The sequence below is a fragment of the Danio aesculapii genome, chromosome 19 (genome assembly GCF_903798145.1).
Source record: "Danio aesculapii chromosome 19, fDanAes4.1, whole genome shotgun sequence".
Lineage (NCBI taxonomy): Eukaryota > Metazoa > Chordata > Actinopteri > Cypriniformes > Danionidae > Danio > Danio aesculapii.
In genome coordinates this window covers 34,088,945-34,113,738 of record NC_079453.1, presented here as the reverse complement: position 1 = coordinate 34,113,738, position 24,794 = coordinate 34,088,945, and the positions used below count along the sequence as shown (strand labels likewise).

At 35.2% G+C, this 24,794-nt stretch overlaps 2 protein-coding genes across 2 annotated transcripts; one reads left to right on the top strand and one right to left on the bottom strand.

The window, feature by feature from the left end:
• Positions 1-3,656: 3,656 nt before the first annotated feature.
• rpl30 (ribosomal protein L30) lies at positions 3,657-8,246 on the bottom strand. The gene is made up of 5 exons (XM_056480187.1): positions 8,188-8,246; positions 8,024-8,072; positions 6,038-6,183; positions 5,826-5,956; positions 3,657-3,765 (listed from the first exon to the last, which is right to left on the bottom strand). Exons 2-5 carry the CDS (start codon positions 8,042-8,044, stop codon positions 3,710-3,712), a joined length of 354 nt encoding a protein of 117 aa, XP_056336162.1. The 5' UTR covers positions 8,045-8,072; positions 8,188-8,246; the 3' UTR covers positions 3,657-3,709.
• Positions 8,247-16,186: 7,940 nt separating this feature from the next.
• Positions 16,187-23,290, top strand: si:dkey-284p5.3 (uncharacterized protein LOC557830 homolog). The gene is made up of 4 exons (XM_056480296.1): positions 16,187-16,398; positions 19,216-19,407; positions 22,975-23,025; positions 23,115-23,290. Exons 1-4 carry the CDS (start codon positions 16,326-16,328, stop codon positions 23,132-23,134), a joined length of 336 nt encoding a protein of 111 aa, XP_056336271.1. The 5' UTR covers positions 16,187-16,325; the 3' UTR covers positions 23,135-23,290.
• Positions 23,291-24,794: the final 1,504 nt, after the last annotated feature.

Here is a 24,794-nt window from a genome sequence, read left to right as displayed (position 1 = left end):
TTTGAGTAGACATTGCTGACTAACACAAGTACACAAGTATTTTTACTAATAGTGGACAGGGTGTTTTTAAAATGTATACTAGTGTATAAAGAAATAAGTTTATAAAAACAAACATGTTTATACAAGGATTCAACAATGTAGTGATTGAGCTCTATTTTTGTTGTTTGTAAAAATGCAAAAATCTAAAATGCATTTTTCTGAAAACCATAAATATCTGAAACTGTTTGAGACACTTACATTGTACTCCTGGATGAGCTCTTCCTCTTTTTCATACAAATACACCAGCAACAGAGGACGACATCTCTCATCTCGTCCCTGATTTAATGTGAGGTCTGATACAACAAAAGTGTAGAAATTAGTAATATTGCCTAATAATAATAATAATAATAATAATAATAATAATAATAATAATAATAATAATTAACAAATAACATTATTAAAAATACCTGCTGTATGGCACCCATTCTCTTGATCAAAATCTGCCTGAGTAAACCGCTCCTCTTTTGTGAACATTTTCTTCAATAATCTGAAAAATTAAGCAAACAATTATTAGTATTTATATACAGTATTACATACAAACACAGTTCATTAATGTAGGCTTTTAATTATTACTTTTATTAATTACATTACATCATCAATGCTGTATAAGGAACCTTCTGAAATGGAAAAACACTAGCTGTGCATAAGCCCCATTGAATAGCTATATAGCTAACTTAGCTTTGTTTAGGCTTACCAGATCACTGTTGTTCGTCCACCCTGGCTAAATGTTGCCTGATCACTGCTGTTAAATATTACAATGCAAATAATTTGTTCAATTTCAATGTATAATTCAGAATGAACACTGAAGCAAATCAATTTCAAACAGGAATGGGTGGTTATAAATACAAGTGCATTCCTATATCCATTGAATGGCAAAAACTAAGCTCCTGAACAAGCTTGAACAGCATGTGTCTTTCCTGAAAGAGCTTATTTAAGACAATAAAAATTATAAACTGTTAATGCTTACCTCTTAACATGCTCAAATGTTGTCTGATCACTGCCGTTGTTGAGATTCAAATGCAAACATCTCAATCAAATCCACATAAACTGAGTGAATTTTCTTAAAATAAACATAAAGCCATCTTTCCTCAATTTTAGTAGCTTAGTTGGTTTCTCAAATTAAGCCTAATAATAAGCCTAATATTTGTTTATACTAAAAATAAGTGAAATGTATCTCTTGATTTTATTAGCAAACTGTTCTTAATATTTTATAATAAATCCAGAATATCATTTTTTTAAAGAAAATATGCACATTTTTTTTGTGACCACATAAATTTTTTAAATGAAAATTACAAGCCTCAAGATTCATTTTTTACAGTGTAGAAAGGTCTAATAACATTTTTAATGTAGTTATCATTTAGAGCTTTTTTTGTTCTTGAAAACGACTTGATCAGAAAAACAATTGCTTTCATTTGTTATTGTGAAAATCAGGGTTGTTCCACCAAAAATTTATTTTAACTCTCCTCAAGGTAAAACATTTTAATCTGAAATGAATATAAACACATCTATAAATAATTTAATCAAACCCATTCACAACCCAGCAAACCTAGCCTAAACTGTTGTTTATAATGTCAAATAATTCTGCAAATGCATAAGCCTGGTTTAGAAACTACACACACAAAAAAGACTTTGGCTGCATTTTAAACTACTTAAAATTAGTTGAAAAAACATTTCTTACGTTTTTTGGGGGCAACTTAATTGTTTTATGTTCAACCCACTTAAATTTGTAAAAAAAAAAAGAAAAGATTAAGTCAACAATCGCTTTGTGTTGGGACAACATGAAGGGAATGTGTGGAACCCATTTTAAGTGTTTCCTGTTTAATTTTTTATTGCACAAAATTTAAAAAGTCTTTTATTATTGTGTTTCGATCAATTTACTGGAATGAATCTATACTCAAATGCTACCTGTACCTTTCCGCTTTATTTCATTAACATAAATCAAAAACGTAAGCCACTGAGCTAAAGGTAACAATTTTTAAGTTACAGAACGTATTACTCTATCAAATGGAATTAATGGCCTTCAAAACATTTCATAGTGCGCCCTCCAGTGGCAAAATGTTAGTACATCTGTGAAGTAGTGTTCTGTTGAACTCTATTTGATTGATTCACTAAATAAAGCAATAATAGAGCTTATTCTTTTTATTTGTGTGTTTTTCAGTGTAAAAATACTGTATATACTAAATCAGAATACACAATTAAATAAATTCTTAAAACCAGCAAGTGCTTTTTAAACATTTTAATTAAAATATGAACATTTGTATTTTAATGTTTTACATATATTTAGTACAGGCAAAGTCCATTTAAATTAAACGTCTATTCTATAATCTATAATTTGGTACAGGTCAGAACATTTTTTTATAATTTTGATAAAAACGTTATGCTAAATGACTTGCAGAACATATAGACCCGTACCTTTCATTTACAATAACTTGTGTACACATTCACTTTTGTAAAAACCTTTTGGTTTTGACCAGAGATACCCAAACTGCAGCCCACGGGCCAAAGTTGGTCCATGGTAACCTTTGATTTGGCCCATCCCGTCTGAAAAGATGATAGAAATGATGGATTGGAGGAAATACCTTCAACAGAGATCGTCAGTTCTAATTTCATATAACCATTTGTTTGTTTGTTTAATTGTTGAGCTACAAAAAGCAAACTGAAATGAAATTTTTCAACAATCAGATTTTGTAAAAACTTTAAAACGAGGGCTGGGTGATTTGGCAAATATTGAATAACGATATATATTTTTATACAAGTTGTTCATGTTTCCAGATTTAAGAGTATCCCAAGAATGACTAAAGCCAGAAAAATAAGAGGGTCCATTTCATAGCATAACATATTTTCGGCCAATACATTTTCGGTGGCCAAAAATTCAATATGGAGATTCCCATTGTTGCATATTTCTGCTGTGTGAGTGGCTCAGATCAATAGAGTGAAAAAAAGTCCAGAGCTTATCATTGTTATCGACAAATTTGATCGCGATTCGATATCAACCTAGCGCTAGTTTAAATGTAAATACTGTTACTTGACGAATAGAAGACAATGCACTGAACTCAATTGTGGTATAACTTTGATTTTGTTTTTATTGTAAGGTCATTGAAAAATGAAAAAAAAAAAAAACTATCTATCTTTATATGATTATACAATTTTTAAAATACAAATTAGGAAATTACCTCTGTAACTTTAATGTAATACCTTTGGCCCAACACCATCAATCAAGTTTGGTTTTTGGCCCTTCATAAGAAAAGGTTTGGGCACCCCTGGTTGAGACACTGAATTCTCTATAGGGGTGTAGAAATTATTATTAATTCCTAATTGATCTACTGCAGAGGCACAACTATAAAAGTAGTTCTGATTTTGATTCTGTGTGAATAAAATGATTCTGAATACCTTTTGTAAATACTTGTGAATTGGTAAAAAGCATCTCAAATATCAAGAGCAATTGTGTGAAGGTGAATTTAATAAACAAAACTGATCAACAAACAATGTCTGAACATGTGGGACAAAACTTCAATTTCCCAACAATATCAAAAAATGATCTGATAGAAAGTTAAGTTTAGTATTTAACAGTGTCTATCAAACACTTCATGTATAAACAAGAGAGACAGAAACCACAATGACCGTTTCAACCAATTTTATTAGCAAGCAATAAGATGTGGTGGAAAAGGCTCTACTTCTCGCCCCCCTGCTGCTGGTCTGGCATACTCCTGATGATGTCAGAATCACCTGTAAACAACAACACAAACACCTTCAATACACAACACAAACTGGACACCTTACCATTCGGTCAGATATGTCAAGCAGTTTTAACATTCATAACAGTAGTGTTTTCATTTTCAATAGTGCTAATTTGATTTTCCCATTTAGAATTTGCAAAGAATATTTTTCTGAAATTATATTAATTCAATTCATCTCTATTTCTATAGCGCTTTTACAATGTAGGTTGCGTCAAAGCAGCTAACAGATAAGACAACAGTAAATTGAAACAGTGTCAGTGTATCACTGAAAAAGTACAACCGTGCGAATACAAAACAAACTTTACCCTAATGTGTAATATAATATAATACATTATAATATAATATTAATTACACACTAGCATCTTTTGTTGCTACCGTTTCAACTACCTGACCCGCATGGTCATTGTTTTAGCCATAACCAAATCATAAATAAAGTTACACACAAATTACCACCGGTCAATCACTTTCCGCGAGACACTGGCATGAACAGGCAGAGTGAGTGTCGTTAAAAGGCCGTCGAAAAACTTGGCTGGTTAAAAAGGTGCACAAGCAACAGGAACCAACCAACAGAATCTGAGGTTTTCGCTAAAACTACTAAGTAGAAGCGGGAGAGCGAAAGATTGAAGCAGTGTACTGATGCTGTGACATGGTACCTGATAGATTCAACAGACAGAAGACTCATTAGATAGAAACAAGATAAACCAAATATCACGTTTAACCACTATAGTGAGACACGATCGTGTGGTACATCTTTGATAAACTGTCTGACATGCACTGCTCTCTGGGCTGACTGCTGGAGCTCAGACGCTGCAGCGCATGAGAGTTTGTGTGTGTGTGGTCACGTGTTGTGCGTTTTCAGAGGAATAGTGTGAACGGAGAGATCTTTTCAGAAATGCTAGGTGAAATGCCAGTGTGGATCGTTTCGTTTAAAATGCATTTTAAAACTAAGACATATTAGTTTAAACAGGGCCTAAGTTTGTTTTTTCTCGGGCGGGTTGCTGTTGCGAAGGGGGTGGAGGATTGCGATGTCGGCTCAGCATTGTGATGTCTATCGGCCATCAGCGATGGCATCGTCTATCGACCCAACCCTACTAGAGGCTTTCGCCACAGCTATGAAGGACAAACCTTTTCTATTTTATCGGACCTGGGATCCTTTCTTTGATATCTGGGAACCTCTAAGTCTCTAATGCTGTTCACACCAGATGTGGCACACGTGAATAAATCTCAATATTCGCACATAAATAGACGCGTGGACATTGAGTTTACTCGCTCCGTTCTCGCATCAAATTCACTTCACAATAAACACGGATTGACATAATGGGCGGGGCTTCTGTCTGCCCTGTGACTCTAGCATTGTTGTTAAATTGCTAACATGGACTTTGAGTGAATAGCTGTGTTTGTTTTTAGGAAGGCTGAAAAACAGTGTATATTCGTTCGCCATTGTGTCTGAGTACACTAGATCCTTTTAGAGGTGCACCCAGTTCTGGGAGTTCATCAACTCCTCCAAAAACTATACCTGGATGATGGAAGCTTTCAGCAGTGCTTTCCGACTGAACCAAGCCCAGTTTGATGAACTGTTATCAGGTGTCGGAAACAGAATTTTCCCTCAGGACACCAACAACATGCAATACTTCATAATCACACTTCTATGAGAGCAAGTTTCTGATTGGTTAACACGGCACGAATGTTCACTGAAGTTCAGATCTTCCAACTCGAACAATTCAAACGTTAAGCATGTCGAACGCACAAAACGCTCAACTCATGCAGCTTCAACCCCGCAGGATGTCTATTCACATCTTTGCATTGACTTAACATGTACATCACTCGCACGTGACGCTTCCTCCACATATGGTGTGAATGCAGCAAAAGGACAAAAGAAATGTAATCAAAACAAAAATAAAATTAAAAATTAAATGTAAAATTCTGACATGTTTTGCACTAAAAACCTTCAATAAAATATTTGAACAAACAAAATAACTGATGATCCTATTTGAGACCGAGTCCTATGGATTTTCTCACTGAAAGTAGTAGTGATGCATGAACACACACCGGGGTCAATGATGGCCAATGTGCAGACCCTGTAGTATTTGCCACAGGCTGTGCCGAGCTCGATGTTGTTTCCACTGTAATGATGGACTCCGGTTTTCGCCAACATGGCATAGTACTCGATCTCGGACTTCCTGGAGAACAAATATCAACAGTCATTAATAAACATTCATTGATATCCTCATTATGCTGTAGGTTGGTGAACACAGACACACCTCAGTGCGGGGCAGTTGTTGGCCAGGATCACCAGCTTGGCTTTTCCTTGGCGAATCATTTTCTGTGACTGTTTGTATCCGAGAACGTATTTACCGCTCTTCATCACGAGCTGCAGTCTGGAGTTGATGGACTCCAGGGACTTTTTCTGGAAGGATTTGAAAAAAAAACCCCATAAATAATAAGACACCAACAGCATAGAAAGATGAGCAATAAACTCATGATTATCATGCTTTATTTGATGAGAAATAAACTCACGATTACCATGCTTTATTTGAGAATAACGTATTTTACTTTCATACTTTTAATTGAGGTGTTCCATTTGGCTAATTAGACTATAAAGTAAATCTAATTTTCCGCAACGAATATGTAAAAAATTGCATATAATTTATGTAGATGTTAAAGGCCTCTAATTAAAAAGGGCAAATGTGTAATCTAAAATGTAAAAAAGATCATTGTTATGCACCCTTCATTTGTCAAAACGTTTTTCTTGCTAAAAATGAAAAAGATATTTTGAAACATGTTGGAAACCGGTAACCATTGACTTCCTATGCATTTCCTTTCTTCTACTATGGATGTGAATAGCTACCTATTTCTAACATCTCCCGCAACATCTTTTGCATTCAACAGAAAAAGAAAAAATAAATCTCCTAAAGGTTTGGAACCTCTTGAGTAAATCTTAATTTTTAGGTGAACTAACCCTTTAATACCAAGCATCACAAGAACACTCAAGTATATGAAATAGTGTTGCAGTTTGGAGTTTTTTTTTAATTATTTAATACTAAACATGGGACTATAACCGATATACCGCTGTCTGGAAAAGTCAAGGTTTTAAAACGGCAAACGTTTTTGCTATACTGCTCCTATTGTACAAGTAAGAATATTTTTTGTGATTTTTACAATTTTTTATTATGACGCCAGTATCTCCAGCAGAAAAGATATCCAAAGATGCCCTTTTAAATTGTAAAGAAATCTGTTTTAGAAACAGCAAAAGTCAATAATGTTTACTGCTACAAAATACTTCAAATTTAAATTATATTGTGTTTAAAGGGTTTAGTTTTTACCCAGACATTTCAAAAGAATACATTTTAGAGTAGTAATTACAATAACGTGAAACCATGATATTTTCATCCATGGTTAACAGTCAGAATCTTACACCGGCCCATACCTACTTACTACTTTACATACTTCAGTTATTACTTTATGCGATTTGCCACATCACATTTGTTCATTTGTAAATGCAACCTGCCAAACATCTTCCTATTTTTTTAATAATGCAATGAGAAACTGGTCAAGTAAACAAAAGCATGTCAAGTTAGTTTAGTCAGCTAAGTAAAAGCTTTCATAGCTTAACATATGCAAACAACAAAATATATTCTTTTGAGGATTTTGTTTATCCTGAGAAGTGTGTATGCATGATTAAAATACATTTTAGTCACTTTTAAACGTATTCAAAAAATGTTAAGTGTTAAATTAGTTAACATTACAATAATTTGCATGACAAGTGGAAAAATTATTTGAGAGCACATTAAAGATGATAGTTTTGGCACCGTGATACGACTTATAGCAAATACACAACCACACTTCACGTGTATCTACAACTCAATAGTTGTCTTACTGACACTAGAGGCATCTTCTGTGCAATATTACAAATCATGACGCGATAAATATATTGTAACCTAAATGCGCATTTTTTAATACTGGTGTCTTGTTTAGACTAACACCAGAATACAAATATTCATTTATTACACATGATACATTTCCTGATCTAGAAACTCCCTGTCAAGCAGCTGCGCTTGTCGACTATGATACGTTACATACAACCTACACAACAGCTACTAGACACAAACACATGCACAATACAAGCCCCAATAACACTTCATCCGCGTAACTATAACCACGTTTATCACTGTGTCTGCGTGAAAACGGTGTGTCTGTATCATCAGGCCTGTATGGCGCTTCCACGTGAACTTCTGCGCTCCACTTACCGTCTTCTTTGCAGCCACCATTTTTCCTGATTAGTCCGATTTGGCCAACCTGAACACAGAAGAGCAACAGATCAAGATTTACGCTTTCAAAATATCGCGTCTATAATCTTTCTAAATGTCTTAAAGATTCATATTTTAGTGATTTACACCAGAGCCGCGCTCACCTCCTGATCACACCAAGATGGCCTCGTAGAGAAAGGGCTTCCCAGCGTGCACCGCGTGGCTAAACCTCACGCGCGCGCATCGCGAGAACGCGGAGCTTCGAGACCGCTGATCTCAGAACAGTCACTCTGGGACATGTAGTCAATGTAGTTTAGGGTTAGTCCCGCTAAGCTTGATAAAAATGTTCTAATAGATTTTCAAAGGGACTGACAATCACGCTCGTTCTCCAATATTTTGTCATAGTCTAATAATATGAGCGAAGTAGCCTACAATTAGGATTAATATTCTCACATTTGCTTGCACTTTAAAAATCACGAATTATTTGAGCCTACACAAAAACAATTACATTTTAAGAAAAGACTCTACACAAAAATATTTATTGGATTTTTTAAGTGTAGCTTGGTGCTTTCTAATAGGCTATTCAAATGATTATTTTATTATAATATATATTATGCAATAAACGATTTGTACATTGAAATTTGTACATTAAACTATCTTATGCAATAAACAATTTGTTACTTTTTTGTTATTTTTTTTTACATTAAGTTAAAGATTAAATCAACATTAAATTAAACATTTTATTAAATTTTTCTAAATTTGTGGTTTTAAAAGAGTTTTCTGTTAAAATTCTATTTAGATTTTTAGAGATGAAATGCTTCAAAGCGAGATTCACAGATATTTGTACTTTTTATCAGAGGATTTTGCTTTTATTTTGTAAAATCAAATACTCCAAGGAGTTCTGCTGCAGGTTATGATGTTTAGATGAATAAGGAAGGATGAAGTTAAAATGCTTTTCTAAGAATATTCTCGCACAATGAATGTCCACCCAAACAACATTTTTGAGCTTAGAGGACAACAAAATCATTATAAAGTCCATCCATTGAAGTTGTAAGATATTATTATCTTACTTTAACATTAACATAATGATAATTAACATTTTCTTTTCGGCTTAGTCCCTTTATTAATCTGGGGTCACCACTTATCCAGCATACTGTATATTTTATGCAGCACATGCCCTTCCAGCTGCATCCCTTCACTGGGAAACATCCATACACACTTATTCACACACATACATACGGACAATTTAGCTTACCCAATTCACCTGTACTGCATGTCTTTGGACTATGGGGGAAACCAGAGCACCCGGAGGAAACCCATGTCGGCTGGGGCTTGAACCAGCGACTTTCTTGTTGTTAGTCAATTGTGCTACCCACTGCCCCACTGTGCTGCCCCTTATTATTCATTTTAGTCTAATATTTCATTTTTTAAGCAGGTATCTCCAGGTGTTGTTCCATTATTTAAAAAAATCCATTGTCAAAAAAACTTAAACACAAAAAAGCATATGCAGCCCCCAAAAGATTCAACATTTACTCACCTTCAAGTCATTCCAAAATGTTCTGACTTTCTTTTCAAACTTTTTAACTCAAAAGAAGATATCTTGATGAATGGTGAAAACTGATAAACATTGACTGCACGAGAAAAGAAATAGCTACAAGTAAATGGTCACCTCTTTTGACATTCCAAGAAACGTTGCAACATTCAACTTTGTCTGTTCATGTATAAATATATCCTATTTACACGTTGTATAAGTGGGGTAGGCCTAGCTGACACAACTGGGATAAATAGGCTACAAATGCACAATAGTTTTTTTTTATTAAAGAATTCAAATATACAACCAATCAGGCGATCGATATAAGAGAGATACAAAGGAGGAAAAATACAAACTACATGAGCTGCAGACAGAAAAAAAAGACTAACAAAACAAAGGAAGGGGTAAGTAAATTACACTGTATAAAAGCGTATAAAAATAAATAAATTAAGAGCATTAGGAAAGCTACCTAACTCAAATCAGAGTCAATAGACGACAGTTCTTCATATAGAACCAGGAATCTGACACATTTTTGTTTTTACACATACGGAAAGATTTGAGCAGTGAGTCAACTTCAATCAGAAAATGTCTAAAAGTAGGGACTGAAGCCACAAATGCACAATAGTATCTGGATGCAGTATGATCAGTGACATCACTGTGAGGGGTAGGCTTAGGGGTGGGGTTAGGTGAGCCCATTAAAAAGCATTGGATGCAGCACAGATTGCACTGCGTCAGGTCTGCATTCCAGACCAATGACTGTGTAAAATCCAGACCTCTCTCACAAATGCTGGCTTTCCAATATAGCTAAACAGTCCTTCCAGACTGTGATACAGTCGCCAATATAGGCTAAGCTACATTTTGTGGAAAAGATTGGGGAAAAGAAAACTTTTTTTATCTTCACACCCATTTTCATCCATGTTTACTTTGATTTAGTTTAACATAATTTTGGGGCAGATTTTTGTAAAAGGCTATTTAATTTACTAAAGTGACTGCGTCCAAAATTCGCTCTTGAATTTCCCAGGTGGTCACAACTTTAAACTGAAAGAAAAAGTAAATGAGTGAAAACAGGTGTGTAAATTAACCTGCACAGTTTCTTGTCGACACTCACAGGTTCAAGTGAGAGTGTTGTTAAAGCAATGGAGGTTAACAAATATATCTTGACCGAGGCGCTCTCGGCCATTCTGGGAGTTACGGTGCAATTTCAGTCAGATTGTAAGGTTTTAGATGGAGTCATTCAGCTAACCATCACAAGCCTAATAACGTTTGCTCTTCTTGGGTATGATGCATTTAAGCTCGCGCTCCAGCCCGTGTCTTATTTGACTTCTATACTGGCGCGCTTGTTTGTTGGTGAACGGAAAACTTCAGAAGAAACCCCGAAATCCCTCTGTGAAAGGAAATATTCGCAATACCTGATGACTTTTTCGACTCAGAGTATGACTTTGACTTCACGAATATGTCCGAATCAAAGGCTGATTCTGGCTATGTGTATTTTATCACATGACACCCATGGAAAATATATGGTGACCTGAAAGTGAGTGTATATTCAGAATGGTCCTATTTGGATGTTTTTTATTTCTTACAGGTTACAGTTGCCTGCCTGTTACGCAATACTTTGTTCTGTAAACATATTTGAATTTTGAAACATTTAAATACCTTAAAATTTATTATCCATCCACCCTCAATGACTGGATACTGTTGTTATTTTAACCGTACATGCTGATTTGGCAAACTCAACAATTTGTATTGGTGTTAGATGCAAATGTTTTATCATTCATTCATTTTCTTTTCGGCTTAGTCCTTTTATTAATCTGGGGTCGCCACCGTGAAATGAACCGCCAACTTATCCAGCATGTGTTTTACGCAGCGGATGCCCTTCCAGCTGCAACCCATCAATGGGAAACACCAATACACGTTCTTTCACACACATACACTACGAACAATTTAATGGCTTGTTCAATTCACCTGTACCACATGTCTTTGGACTTGGGGGGAAACCGGAGCACCCAGAAGAAACCCATGCGAACGCTGGGAGAACATGCAAACTTCACACAGACCCAGCTGAGGCTCGAACCAGCGACCTTCTTGCTGTGAGGCACTACCTTCTGCGCTACCGCGTCACCTGTTTTATTATTATTATTTATTATTATTTATACACAATTATAATATTTGACACAAAAAACAAAACCCAAAATTTTAATTTTATCCCTTTACTTGTTTCAAAACTTTGGGTTACTTATATTTATTTATTTATTATTAACACAAAAGCAGGTAACCATTGACTTTTATAACAGGAAAAACAAATACTATGGAAGTCAATGGTCAGATTCCAGCTTTCTCCGTCTTTTCTGTTTAACAGACAAAAGAAACTCATAATGGTTTTGAACCACTTGAAAATGAGGAATTGTTTTTCATTTTGGGGTAGGCCTTTTCTACCTTTTCCTTTAACAACTGCTCAACGAAGGCTCTTTAGGGAACCAAAGTGGTTATTCCATGGCATAAATGTCAGCGATTGGCAAAAATATATTGACATGTATTTAAAAATAAAATACAAAATACCAAAATTTTAAGGGTATCAAAATGAACTACAAAATACAGCAGCCACAATATGTATAAAAAAAATACTGCATTTTGTAAATACTGCGAAATCCTTTTAAAAAGAAGCATGACTTTTTCCCCGCAAACTTTCTTTCAATAGGCCTATCGGATCAAATATTAAACTGATTTAGTGAAGTAAACAATAATTGATAACAACAGCTTTACTCTGAGCAAGTTTAAGTCAGCTTCTCTGCACCTCATTTATCTCTATTATACATGAGGATTTTATAAAAAATGTAACTTGTGTAAGTTTTATTCATAAAACTTGTATTTCTCTTTGATTTTAGCATAGGTTTTGTACACAATTCATACAGAAAGTCCTGTCTTGAAGATTATCTCTTTAAGCACTGTAAAGACCATTTAATGCCACCATCTCTTAAAAGTCTTATTTTTCAACATTTTTGCAATTGAAATCTTCAATACTCAATGTAAAATTGATTAATAAAACAATTTCTTTGATCACGATTTCTGAAAACTACTAAAATCTCCAGTTTTAGTCATTTCTATAAATCATGTTTTCTCTTCTATAAATCATGTTTACTCTTCAAAACTCAATATAAAACATGCTAACTTAAAAACTGGGGAGTTTATGACTAGTAGACTGGAATATTATTTAATATTTTTGTTTTTACTGATTAACTATGTCAACATTTGTAATTAACTATAAAGAACACCTGCAGATCAGCTGAAACAGCCTTTTTTTAGGTATCGCCATGCAATGTAGGACTTTTTAATGTTATTTGTCTTATTTTCCTGTCTGATTTGTCCTGCTCTAGATTTTATCACTGCTATTTGTCTGTTACTTTCTTTATATGTGATGCATAATTTCCATGCAAAGTTTTGATGAACTTCTTCAGTATTATTTAATTTTCTAGTCTAATCTCAAGCCTTGTCAAATAACTGAGAAAGCTCCAATCAAAGGCTACATTTTTATGATGTCATCATGTAGACTTCTTAAAGTATTTTACAGTATTTTAACAATACAAAAAATACAACACAATAAAGTATTTTGAAACAAAATATGAAGCCATTTTCATAAACTATTAAATACAAATTACAAAATACTATTTTGTATTTAAAATACATATTTGAAATACATGTATCATAAATACTGCCCAATGCCCATCCCTGATCAATGTATACAAATTTTAAGAGCGACACGTGAATCTCTCACTTTAAAAGGGTAGTTCACCCCAAAATAAAAATTCTGTCATCATTTGCTCACTTTTCACTTGTTTCAGACCTGTTTGAGTTTCTTTCTTCTGTTGAAAACAAAGGAAGATATTTTGAAGAAAGTCAATGGTTGCAGGTTTCCAGCTTTCCTCAAAAACATCTTCCTTTGTGTTCAACAAAAGAAAGAAATTGATAAAGTTGAATAAGCACTCGAGTCGAGGGAGAGGAAATATTGAGTAAATATTGGGTGAATAATCCCTTTTGGGTGAACTATCCCTTTAATAGCTCTCTGCTAATGAGCTGATGGTCTGATGCAGGTGTTGTAATTAAGCACTTGATAGAGACCAATATAACGTGGGTCGCTATAGGCTACAAAGACCAAAAACAACTATTACAAGTTTACTCACGACAAATCATTATCAGATCAGAAACAGTGCTTAATAAACAAGAATAACGCCATGTATGTGGACAAATCTATCTTGACCGAGGCGATCTCTGCCATTACGGGAGTCACCGTGAAACTTAAATCAGACTGTAAAGATTTAGATGGAGCTATTCAACTGCAAATTGTCAATCTGCCATCTCTTTCCTTGCTTGATAATAAAGTGCGCTTGGTCGAACCTGAATGGCCTCTGGCCTTTCATATGAGGCGTTTGAGGATCGATGATCGGTGGGACTGGGACACAATAGAAGAAACCCCTAAAAGAGAAACCGCGAGATCGTCACTCAGAAAGCAGTTATTTGTAATTTCAGATGACTTTTTCGACCCAGCGTATGACTTTGACTTCACAAATATGTCCGAGTTAGATGATGATGATTCTGGCTGTATGCGCGGGGGCGAGCCGTACAAGCGGCCGTACGGCTGGATGAGGTTCGCGCTGAAGGTGCGGGACAAATACCCGGACGGAAACGCCTGGCTGGGGACCGGCGGATGGAGGAACCGTTCCGCGCCGGGTGAATGGCCAGTGTCCTACCACGGAACTGATTTAAAAGGAGCTGAGGGCATCATTAAGTCTTACTACAAGGCTGGAGACCGACAGGCTTACGGAAGAGGGATCTATTCATCTCCAGACATCAACGTGGCGGATGGATACGCGACAACCAAGAAATTCACATCGCAAAACAACGGAAAGACTTACAAAGTCATTATGCAGAACAGAATCAACCCCCAGAAGAGGGAAATCACTATTAATAAGAACTTTTGGTTGGTTCCTATACCAAAGGGAACTTCTGCTGAGAACGAGAGGTACATAGTGGAGAGCACAATCCGCCCTTATGGGCTTTTGCTAAAAGAGGTGTAGTAAAAAGGCTGGATGATTAGGCCTACATTACTCTCAGTAGGCTACTCGAGCTTGCTTTTGGACCTATGTTTTGGACACATTTATATTTCCACATCTCCTGATTATAGGCCTATAAGAGGAAACGTTTCAAGATCCCCTCAGAATTCTCTTATAGCCTATTTTGTGTCCAGCTTTTCAAATTTGGTAAACAATTAGCCTACTAAAGCTTTAGATCATATATCATTATTCCAATATCTGCTGAAATATAGGCCTAAATATGTAATATGTCTGTGTTATGTTCTGTTAAACAAAAAAGCCCTTGTATATATGTAGAGGAACAAAATGTAAACATTGCATTAAAAATGGCATATGAAATTTTGTTTGTTTTGCACCTTATTATGAAAAATATTTCTATTCAAACTATAGTTTTTTAGGCCATTAAAAGCCTATTAGGATGCCAAATAAAATCATTATATAATAATTTCTAAATTTTATTTATATGTAAGCAGAATGATTAAAGCATATTAAACAATGCGACTTAGAAGGGTCTCTCTCTCTCTATATATATACAGTATATGATATTTCTATAACATTTTTAATATATATATATATTTTTAAACCTTTTATTTATAAGAACATTTTTATTTTGGATATTTATAAGCGTACACATTAATAATAAGAGCATAAAGGTTAAAAGCTATTGTTTGTTGTCAGTTTTGACAAATACAATATCCTTGTAATACAATACCTTAGCCCAGAGATGCCCAAACTAGGGCCCGCAAGTAACCTTTGATTTGGCCGCCATCCCATCTGAGAATGATGGGGATGGTTTAGAGATTGCCATTTCAAATCTAATGTTGCCTTTTGTTTTATTGTTAAAAGCTAACTGAATATAAATGTTTCAATTAAATATTGTAAATTAATCAGATTAAGTTTAAATGTACATACTGTGTCACCTGATGGATAGAGGACAATGCAGAGACTTTGGAGCAAATCAAGGCAAAGGCAAACTCTGCTGTTCACTGTTATGTTTTTATTGCATTAAGGTATCATTTTAAAAGTCACACTGCATTAGTTAATACAATTTAAAGTAATGTTTTTTTTATTTATTTTTAAATATTATGAAATAAACTAGGAAATTAACCATGTTGTGAAATATGGTTTGGTATATTTACCTTCGACCCACGGCTCAAAATGATATTTGGTTTTTGGCTCTTCATATGAAAAAGTTTGGGCACTCCTGCCTAATAAGATTGTAAAATACAATATATAAGTTTTGACCACTGCCAGTCCAGATGTCCCCTGTAGATGTCGCCAAAACCATTACTTACTACGTGATGTTATTAACTAAATTTAAATGCATTTTTTCTAATTAATTTTTTTAACTTTAGATAATTACTACAATAAAACTCACGTTACGCATGAATTATCACATATACAGCCCAGTTCTTTACAAACATTCATCATTTTCATTCAACAACCGGGCAAGGGATGAGTTCGCTTCAGCGTTAGAAACGCAAACTGAACCGTGACCTGTAAAGTTACCTCGAATAAGAGCAGGTTTGCATATGAACGCCACTCAGATACACCCAACGTGTTCCCTGAGGAGGGAATGACTGCTGTCTCTATCAAGTGCGCTTCTTCCTGCACTTGAAGTGGATGTGTGACGATAACGCTCACTGTAAAGTGCTCGACTTCAGTCCTGTCAGAGGAGGAACACACGATGGGCTGCACTTCCAGCACTCAGACTACAGCTCAAGACACAACAAGACCCAAACACGATGGATGCACAGCAGGTAAGACTTAACAGCACACAAATTCCTACTTGAGCTTTGTTTGTTATTTTTTTCTAGACTTTCTTGAGGTTCAGGAGGAATTTCAGGTATTTGTGTCAATTTTGACCATGTAAATATACAGCACCAGCAATGGAAAAATGGGTGATGGGATTTTGTTCTTAGTTACTTTTCGGATCCGGACTCACACTAACCTGAAATGAAACTCAACCTTTGTGTAAGTCACCCAGATCCTTATCCAGAGGGCTGTCATCAGTTCGCCATGCAGTTTAGATCTACTTGACTCTAGTGTCTCTTCCAGAGGAACTACAGTATTCATTACACTGAAAGTCTCTCTGGTGAATCCTAAGGTTAAATGGCTTGCCCAGATACTAAAGCATTAGACTTGAGTATGAAGAAATGCACGTTTTAACGGTTAAGGTGACAACTTGAAATAGCTGCTTTTAAATATAAAATAGCAACACTGTAATATACAGTTAATTATTTTATGTAACACAACATTCTGACTTACCAAAAACTAGTGGTTATGTGAATTCACTGGATGACTTAATAAATTCATTCATTTATTTTCTTTTCGGCTTAGTCCCTTTATTAATCTGGGGTCGCCACAGCGGAATGAACCACCAACTTATCCAGCATATGTTTTACGCAGCGGATGCCCTTCCAGCTGCAACCCATCATTGGGAAACAACTATACACACTCATTCACACACATACACTACGGACAATTTAGCCTACCCAATTTACCTATAGCATGTTTTTTGGACTTGTGGGGGAAACCGGAGCTCCTGGAGGAAACCCAAATGAACACGGGGAGAACATGCAGACTTAATAAATGTGTAGTTAAAATAAAATAATGATAAATATTGTAAAAATATATTGTAGTGTTTTTTTGTTTATTGTAATGTTTTACTGTTTTATTAAACTGTTTTATTTTGTTCTTTGCCTTGTAGAGCTTTGAGTCTAAGAAAAGCGCATTACAAATACTATTTGTTATTATTATTATTAAAATAAATGTTAAAAAACAGGGTTGAACAACTGAAATATACAAATAAAATGTATATTTTTTTATTTTAATTGCAATATAATGAAAAATTAAATAATATGTATCCACACATTTAAAAAGCATTATAAAATGGTAAATTAGTTGTAAATTTGATGTCAAACCAATTAAGGAAGTTTACATTTTCTTTTGTTCCTATTATGCTTATTTTCCGAACCATCATTGTTGTGAATTTGTGGAACTTAAAGTATAAAAAAGTAAGTTTTAGTTTTTTTGGAGTGGTGCTATAGAAGAAACATTTACACTTTTCAGTTAACAGAACTTAAAACCATCTCTTTCTAATTTTAAAGAATTTTTAATAACCCAAAAAACCTTTTTGTAAATGTTCTGTGTAAATTAAAATATCTTCACTGATGCTAATAAAGATAATGTATTTTTAAGAGGGTGGTCAGAGGAGATCCTCGGCCCCATCATGTGTCCTGATGCATGTCAGCGGTGACATTTAAACAAATAGTGTTATATATGGAGCTGAGAAGAAGGTTTCATGTAAATGTTGTGTACTTTTAGTCTGATCAGAGGTCTGATGTCATAAACCTCTGCTAGTTTGCCTGCTTTAGTGCATCCTTTCTAAGTACCTTTTGATACATTAGCTTTCATTATTTATCCAGGATGTCCATGTATTGCTTACATTGTCATAAAATTAATCAACTATAGGCTAGTTTAGGGGTTTCTCATGTATTTTAAGGTTTACTTATGAAAGAGTTGACTTGTTGATACAGAATATGAGAAAGGTCATGACATAAAACATTGTGTTTATGAGACGAGAATTCTGTGGAAAGTATTTAAATATAGTAAAATGTGTTGAACCGAGTATACTTTACACTCAGATTATACTAAACTCATACTGGCTGATGAAAAAATTATGAAATTAATTTAAAATTGAGCCATATTTATACACGAGACAGCTTTATATAGGCGACGCAGTGGCGCAGTAGGTAGTGCTGTCGCCTCACAGCAAGAAGATTGCTGGTTCGAGCCTCCGTTGGGTCAGTTGGCATTTCTGTGTGGAGTTTGCATGTTTTCCCCGCGTTCGCGTGGGTTTCCTCCGGGTGCTCCGTTTTCCCCCACAATCCAAAGACATGTGGTACAGGTAAATTGGGTAGGCTAAATTGTCCGTAGTGTATGAGTGTGAATGAGTGTGTGTGGATGTTTCCCAGAGATGGGTTGCGGCTGGAAGGGCATCCGTTGCGTGAAACATGTGCTGGATAAATTGGCGGTTCATTCCGCTGTGGCGACCCCGGATTAATAAAGGGACTAAGAAAATGAATGAATGAACAGCTTTATATAACATTTCAAAATGCAGTTATAAGGACTGGGAATGATCAGGTATGTGAATTATGGCTGTTTTTAAGTGAATTTTTGGTCACGAAATGTATATTAGCCTTGTTGTGAGCTATTTAAAATAAGCCTAAATGTGTGGTCAATAGTATGAGGCCAATAATAGCGACAATACACTTTATTACCATTATTATATTGATTAAGATAATCATGTTAGGGGTAAATTGTCAAAAGGCTATTTTATTATCATTAATATGTTGCTGTAGGTTTGAGTTATATTGTTATATATCAGTTTATTTTACAGGATTGGAAGATTTTGCTGTGTTTTTATTTTAAATAACATTTAGCGTTATTTTATTTTTAGTATTTAAAAAATTCTATATAAATTTACTTGTTGATTTAAGTGTAATCTGAAGTAATAAAACCACTTTGCTTTTAGTTGACATTAAACAACCTTGATATTTGTTTTAATCTCTAAGGAACGAGTAATGAAAATGGCGGTCCTGCAGGAGACAGTGAGACAATTTTAGACCTAAATGAAGAAGTCCAATGCTCTGCTGCTGCTTCAGCTCACACCGAACCTGAAGCAGCTGCTGCTGAGTCCAACCCCGACCAGGCTGAATCCAACCCGTCCACCACAGCTGAAAATACTGAAGGTCCAGCACCCAGTGGTATATTTCACATTTTAAACTATCTTTTTCCCCCAGTTTTAATTGCTTAAAGAACAGTGACTACAGTGTTTGAAAAACCAGGCTCAGAGCAATTCTTACACTTAAGATACATTGTATTCTTCCTCGCGTGGGTGCTTGTATATGCAAATGACTTTGGTACTTTCGAGGGATGTATCTCTAGATGCAAAACACTTCGCACATTCACTTTAGCAATGAGGGCCTGAAGTAACTTTGTATCAGTAGACCATTTTACACATATATACTTTACACTTAAAGTAAAAGGTGATGGCAGTCGTACTTAAGTAACTTGGAAAGTGTCCTACTAACTGTTCTTGGCCCAATAATTCAACACTGCCTTTCATAAATGTAATGTGTATTTATATAGCACATTTATCGTGTATGGTCATACACCCAAAGCTTTTCACAATCATAAGGGGGGTCTTTCCACACCAACACCAGTGTGCAGCATCCACTTGGATGATGCGACGGCAGCCACAGGACAACAGTGCCAGTGCACTCACCACACACCAGCTTTAGGTGGAGTGGAGAAATAGTGATAGAGCAATTCTGTGGATGGAGATGATTGGAATGCCTTGATGGGTAAGGGTCGATGGAGGGAATTTGGCCAGGACACAGAGGTTACACTCTTTACGAGAAGTGCAATGGTATTTTTAATGACCACAGAGAGTCAGGACCTCGGTTTTAACGTCTTATCCGAAAGACGGTGCTCACTGACAGTATAGTGTCCCCTTCACTTTACTGGATCATTAGGACTCTGAGGCCACAGTTTGAGCGCCCCCCGTTGGACTCACTAACACCACTTCCACCAGCAACCTAGTTTTCCCATGAGGTCACCCATCCAGGTACTGACCAGGCTCAGCCCTGCTTAGCTTCAGTGAGTAACCGGTCTTGGGCTGCAGGTTATGACTGTGGCCATTTCATAGTGTTATTATCCAACCCTTGTTACTGAACTATGTATTTCTAACATACAAATATGCTACTATGAACTGATGAACTGAATCTTGAAAAAATACAAATAAAATCAGGTTATTAATGGTTTTAGTAGTAATGTCGGGTTCAGACTACACAGTAGTTTTTTCATGAAAGTCAGATTATGCAATTTTATTTCTGAAATGTGTCATGGTGTGCATTAGAAACATATCAAACCACACATCGATTCCTGACTAAACATCTTTAATGACATGCGTGATGTCATCAAAAAGGCAGAACTAGTGACAGATTTTAAGAAAAAGTGCATAAACAATCTATGGCTACAGAAATAGTGTTTCGTACTGTCTGTCTTATCAGAAAAGCCCCCCTTAAGAAACAAATCTCGTGATTTCCCCACAGTAATTGCCCATAATAATAGATTTTTTCATGTTTGAAAGCTGTGTAAATAAAGGTTCTGTGCTCTTATTTGACATCCCAGATGTAACCACAAGTGTTTGTAACCAAAGTCCCTTTAGGGTGGTAAAGTCTAGATCAAATATGCGGCTGACCGGCAGTGCGATATGCACACCAATATAGCAGCCTTTTTTAATGAAACTGTATGACAATAATTAATATTTTATATAAATAAAAAAAAAAAACAATTTATTGGGTAATTTAATCGATAGCATAAATAATACTTGGTACAACTACTGTTTTTACGTTACTGTGATGGTTGTGTTTAGGGTTGGGGTGGGGGTAGACATTATTAAATACAATTAATGGGAAATTTAATAAATAATTCTCGTTAACTTCCAGCCGCAACCGTATCCAATCTAGCAACAACCCTTTAAGGCAAGTCATTTCACTCGGCGGCCATCTTTGAAATGCCTCTCGGGCAGTATGCTCGGGCATTCTGTTTGAATGGGGAAACATCAAATTCTACGAAATAGATTGCCAAGCTTACATTTAAATTTCATATTAGGAAACATCATTAAAATTATACAACAACTGTCCCTTTAGTTTAATTTCTAAATGTTCTTATCACACAAAACCGCAGAAACTCACATCTGGTCCGAGCCCCTCCCCTGGACAATCATCAGTCTATAGTGATCGATGATTGGCTCATGTACTAGAAGCTGTTACGCTTTTCCCCATTCAAAACTATATGAGTGACATGTCTTGTGTATTCTATAGTCTTTGGTATAACTGAACCCCAGACACCTTCAAGTGGGATGGACTTAAAAGACAGCTTTAATATTAGAAGGGATACAGCTGTGGCTTTTAGGTATGCGGCGCACGCTATAGTTTATCAGTGTAGTGTAATTATTGTGACCATGTAAAACATTAGTTAAAGTTTTTTTCCATTACTGTAAGGGGTAGGACTATTAAGACATTTAAATCAATCAAAAGCCTCAGGAAGTTTTTACAGAACAATTGGAGCTCAACTCTCACCTATTTGGAGCGGACTTGCCCAATTAGAGCTGCCTCTGACCTCTGCTTATACATGACTCAAATGACACTTTACTATACTAGATAAATAGATTTTTTTTTATCCAGATACCCAGTTTTGCTCATTTCTGAATTAACCTGAGACCCTCATCAAACACAAAAACTGGGCTGATATTGTGTTTGAATCCACAATTAAACCAACAAGTTTCATTTTGTGATTATGGATTTGCTACAACTGAATTTGGAGTAGTGGATTCTTTATATCTTAACAGTCATTCTTTTGGGCAAATCTTCAATGTGGCGAGGGCTATGGCATGCCTCACCGTCTGAATTTCAAATGTAAATGACGGATTATTCACTGATGCAAATACCTTGGCCAGTTGGATGCAATGTGGAAAAAAGCTTTGACATTTCCAAATACATAATGAAAAACCACAGAACAGAATACAAAAACAAATCATGCATCTTCTGGGCTCAGCAGGTGAATTGAGAGCATTTTATAGGTTTAAGTCCATCATTGGAGAGCAGAGAAAATAAACCTCTTATTGGGTTGAGATCTGCAGACAGTAAAGGCCATTTGAGTTTAGTGAACTTGCTGTCTCAATGTTCCAGAAACCAGTTTGAGGTTTTTGTGACATGGTAGATTATCCTGCTTAAAAGCAGCCTTCACAGGATGGACTGTGTACATTTGTGGTCATAAACAGATGGATTTGGTTTGCTGTGATGGTAGGTAGTGATGCTTAAATGATGCTCGGCTTGTTTGAAGCGTGGCAAGAAAATGAAACCCCAAACATTACACCACCAGCAGCAACGCAAACTATTGATGAAAAACCCACCCTTCTGCTGCTGTAGCTCATCTGCTTCAAGGTTTGACATGTTTTGTGTTCAGAGAAGCTCTTCTGCAGAACTCAGTTGTAAAAAGTGATTATACCAGTTTCTAGAAGCTTGAAACCGTCTGATCTTTCCGCAGTGACATCTGGCATTAACAAGGCTATATTTTCCTTTCTTTTTTCTGACCATTCTCTGTAAACCCTAAAGACAGTTGTGTGAGTTAATTACAGTAGATCAGCAGTTTACCGTCTGGCACCACAACCATTCTTTGTTCAAAATCTCTTTTATTCCTCACTCTGATGCTCATTTTGAACCAAAAATCTTTATTTAATGATGATTACATCTCTATTTTCACAGAAAACGCAACTGAAGATCAAGCAGAATCCTCTCCTCCAGAGGAAACACCTGGTAAGTAGGGTAATATGATGCAAAGACAGACCTAAAAACATCAGCTTCTCCTGAGGATAAACGTCTGATTTCCCATTATTCTCTTTCAGCCTCTGGTCAAGATGGTTAAATGTGCATTAACTGGCATGGCTACTACTGGATCCAGATTCTACCACCTGTTTTGGGATTTCATGTGAATGGTTTAAATATGAAATGGAACATTAGTTTATTATATGCAGTTGAAATCAGAATTATTCGCCCTCCTGAATTATTAGCCGCCTTTATAACCCCCACCCCCCCACCCCAATTTCTGTTTAACTAATTTGTAATAACTGATTTCTTTTATCTTTGCCATAATGACAGTACATAATATTTTACTAGATATTTTTTCAAGATACTAGTTTTTAGCTTAAAGTGCAATTTTATGGCCTAACTAGGTTAATTAGGTTAACTAGGCAAGTCATTGTATAGTGATGGTTTGTACTGTAGACAATCAAAAAATATATATTGCGTAAGGGGGCTAATAATATTGTCCTTAAAAGGTTTTTTAAAAATTTAATAATAATAAATAAACTGCATTTAAAAATGTAATAAACTGCTTTTATTCTAGCCGACATAAAACATATAATATTTTTACTGTGAAAAATTCCTTGCTCTTTTAAACATCATTTGGTCAATATTTAAAAGAGAATACAAAAGTCACAGGAGGGCGAATAATATTGATTTGAAATGTATATTATAGATATTGCTTGTTCGTTGCCAAGATGTAGACCATATGGTCTTTAAAGACTTTGTGCCTGTCTTTATGTACACTAAATACAAGCACCCCAGTTATAGTTTAGTGAATTATAATGGCTGCCTTAAATTAATTTTCCCTTCATATTAGTGGCTCATTGAGTAGCTGTACCTAGACCTGTCATGATATCAATTTTTGTTGTACAATATTTTGCACCAAAATATATTGCGATAAACAATATTACTGTCATTTTAAGAACATTTTATGCCACTTATTATATAATGCCAGAACAACATCATCACGATGCAAATACAGTCTTCCAAAGAACACATCATATTTATTTATAAGAATATTAATCATAGTTAATTTTAACTATTTAATAGTTTGCCATTAGAATCAGAATGTGAAAACGCATATCCTAAATAAATAATAAATAAATAATAAATGCTAACAAAAAGTGCAAGAGAAAAACTAAGAGGCTGCGACATCTGCTACCAGATTTATTTTATGTCTGTTATCAGGCACCCGCATGAAAATAAACTTTAGTAAATTATAGTAAATACTATAGTGTTTTTTAATCATATGGACACCCCAAAAAGAGAAGCTGCGCAATCAGTTAAAATCTTGCTAGAATTTGTTTTCATGTATGGGCGTTAAATAATGCATCATCAAAAATTAATGCGGTCATGTCCATGTGTTGTGCGATAAGTCGATATATTGATTATTGTGACAGGCCTAGCTGTATCCCTGAATAAAAGTTGCGAATAGCCAAAAAGAATATTGAAATTGTTCAAATAAATGTTATTTATATATGTGTATTGTTTAAACTGTTACAATAATCATTAAAGTTATCATAATTGCATGTTGTATACATTCACAATGACAATATTTGATAAACAGGCCTATGTTATATTTATGCTAATATTTTCCAGCAAAAAAAAAAAACAAGAGATCAGAATGCGACAAATAGAGGAAATATTTTGTTGTTAGAGATCATGTGGTATTGACAGATTTGTTGGAGTTAAAAATAAAGTTTAACTTGAAGGTTGATTTG

Excerpts from the sequence above, each read along its gene's own strand:
- rpl30 (XM_056480187.1), bottom strand. The coding sequence starts at position 8,044 with ATGGTGGCTGCAAAGAAGACG. Across the intron at positions 5,957-6,037 it reads AACAACTGCCCCGCACTGAG|GAAGTCCGAGATCGAGTACT; the intron begins GTGTGTCTGTGT and ends TTTGTTCTCCAG. Across the intron at positions 3,766-5,825 it reads ATTGGCCATCATTGACCCCG|GTGATTCTGACATCATCAGG; the intron begins GTGTGTGTTCAT and ends TGTTGTTTACAG.
- si:dkey-284p5.3 (XM_056480296.1), top strand. The coding sequence starts at position 16,326 with ATGGGCTGCACTTCCAGCACTCAGACTACAGCTCAAGACACAACAAGA. Across the intron at positions 16,399-19,215 it reads ACACGATGGATGCACAGCAG|GAACGAGTAATGAAAATGGC; the intron begins GTAAGACTTAAC and ends TTAATCTCTAAG. Across the intron at positions 19,408-22,974 it reads TGAAGGTCCAGCACCCAGTG|AAAACGCAACTGAAGATCAA; the intron begins GTATATTTCACA and ends CTATTTTCACAG.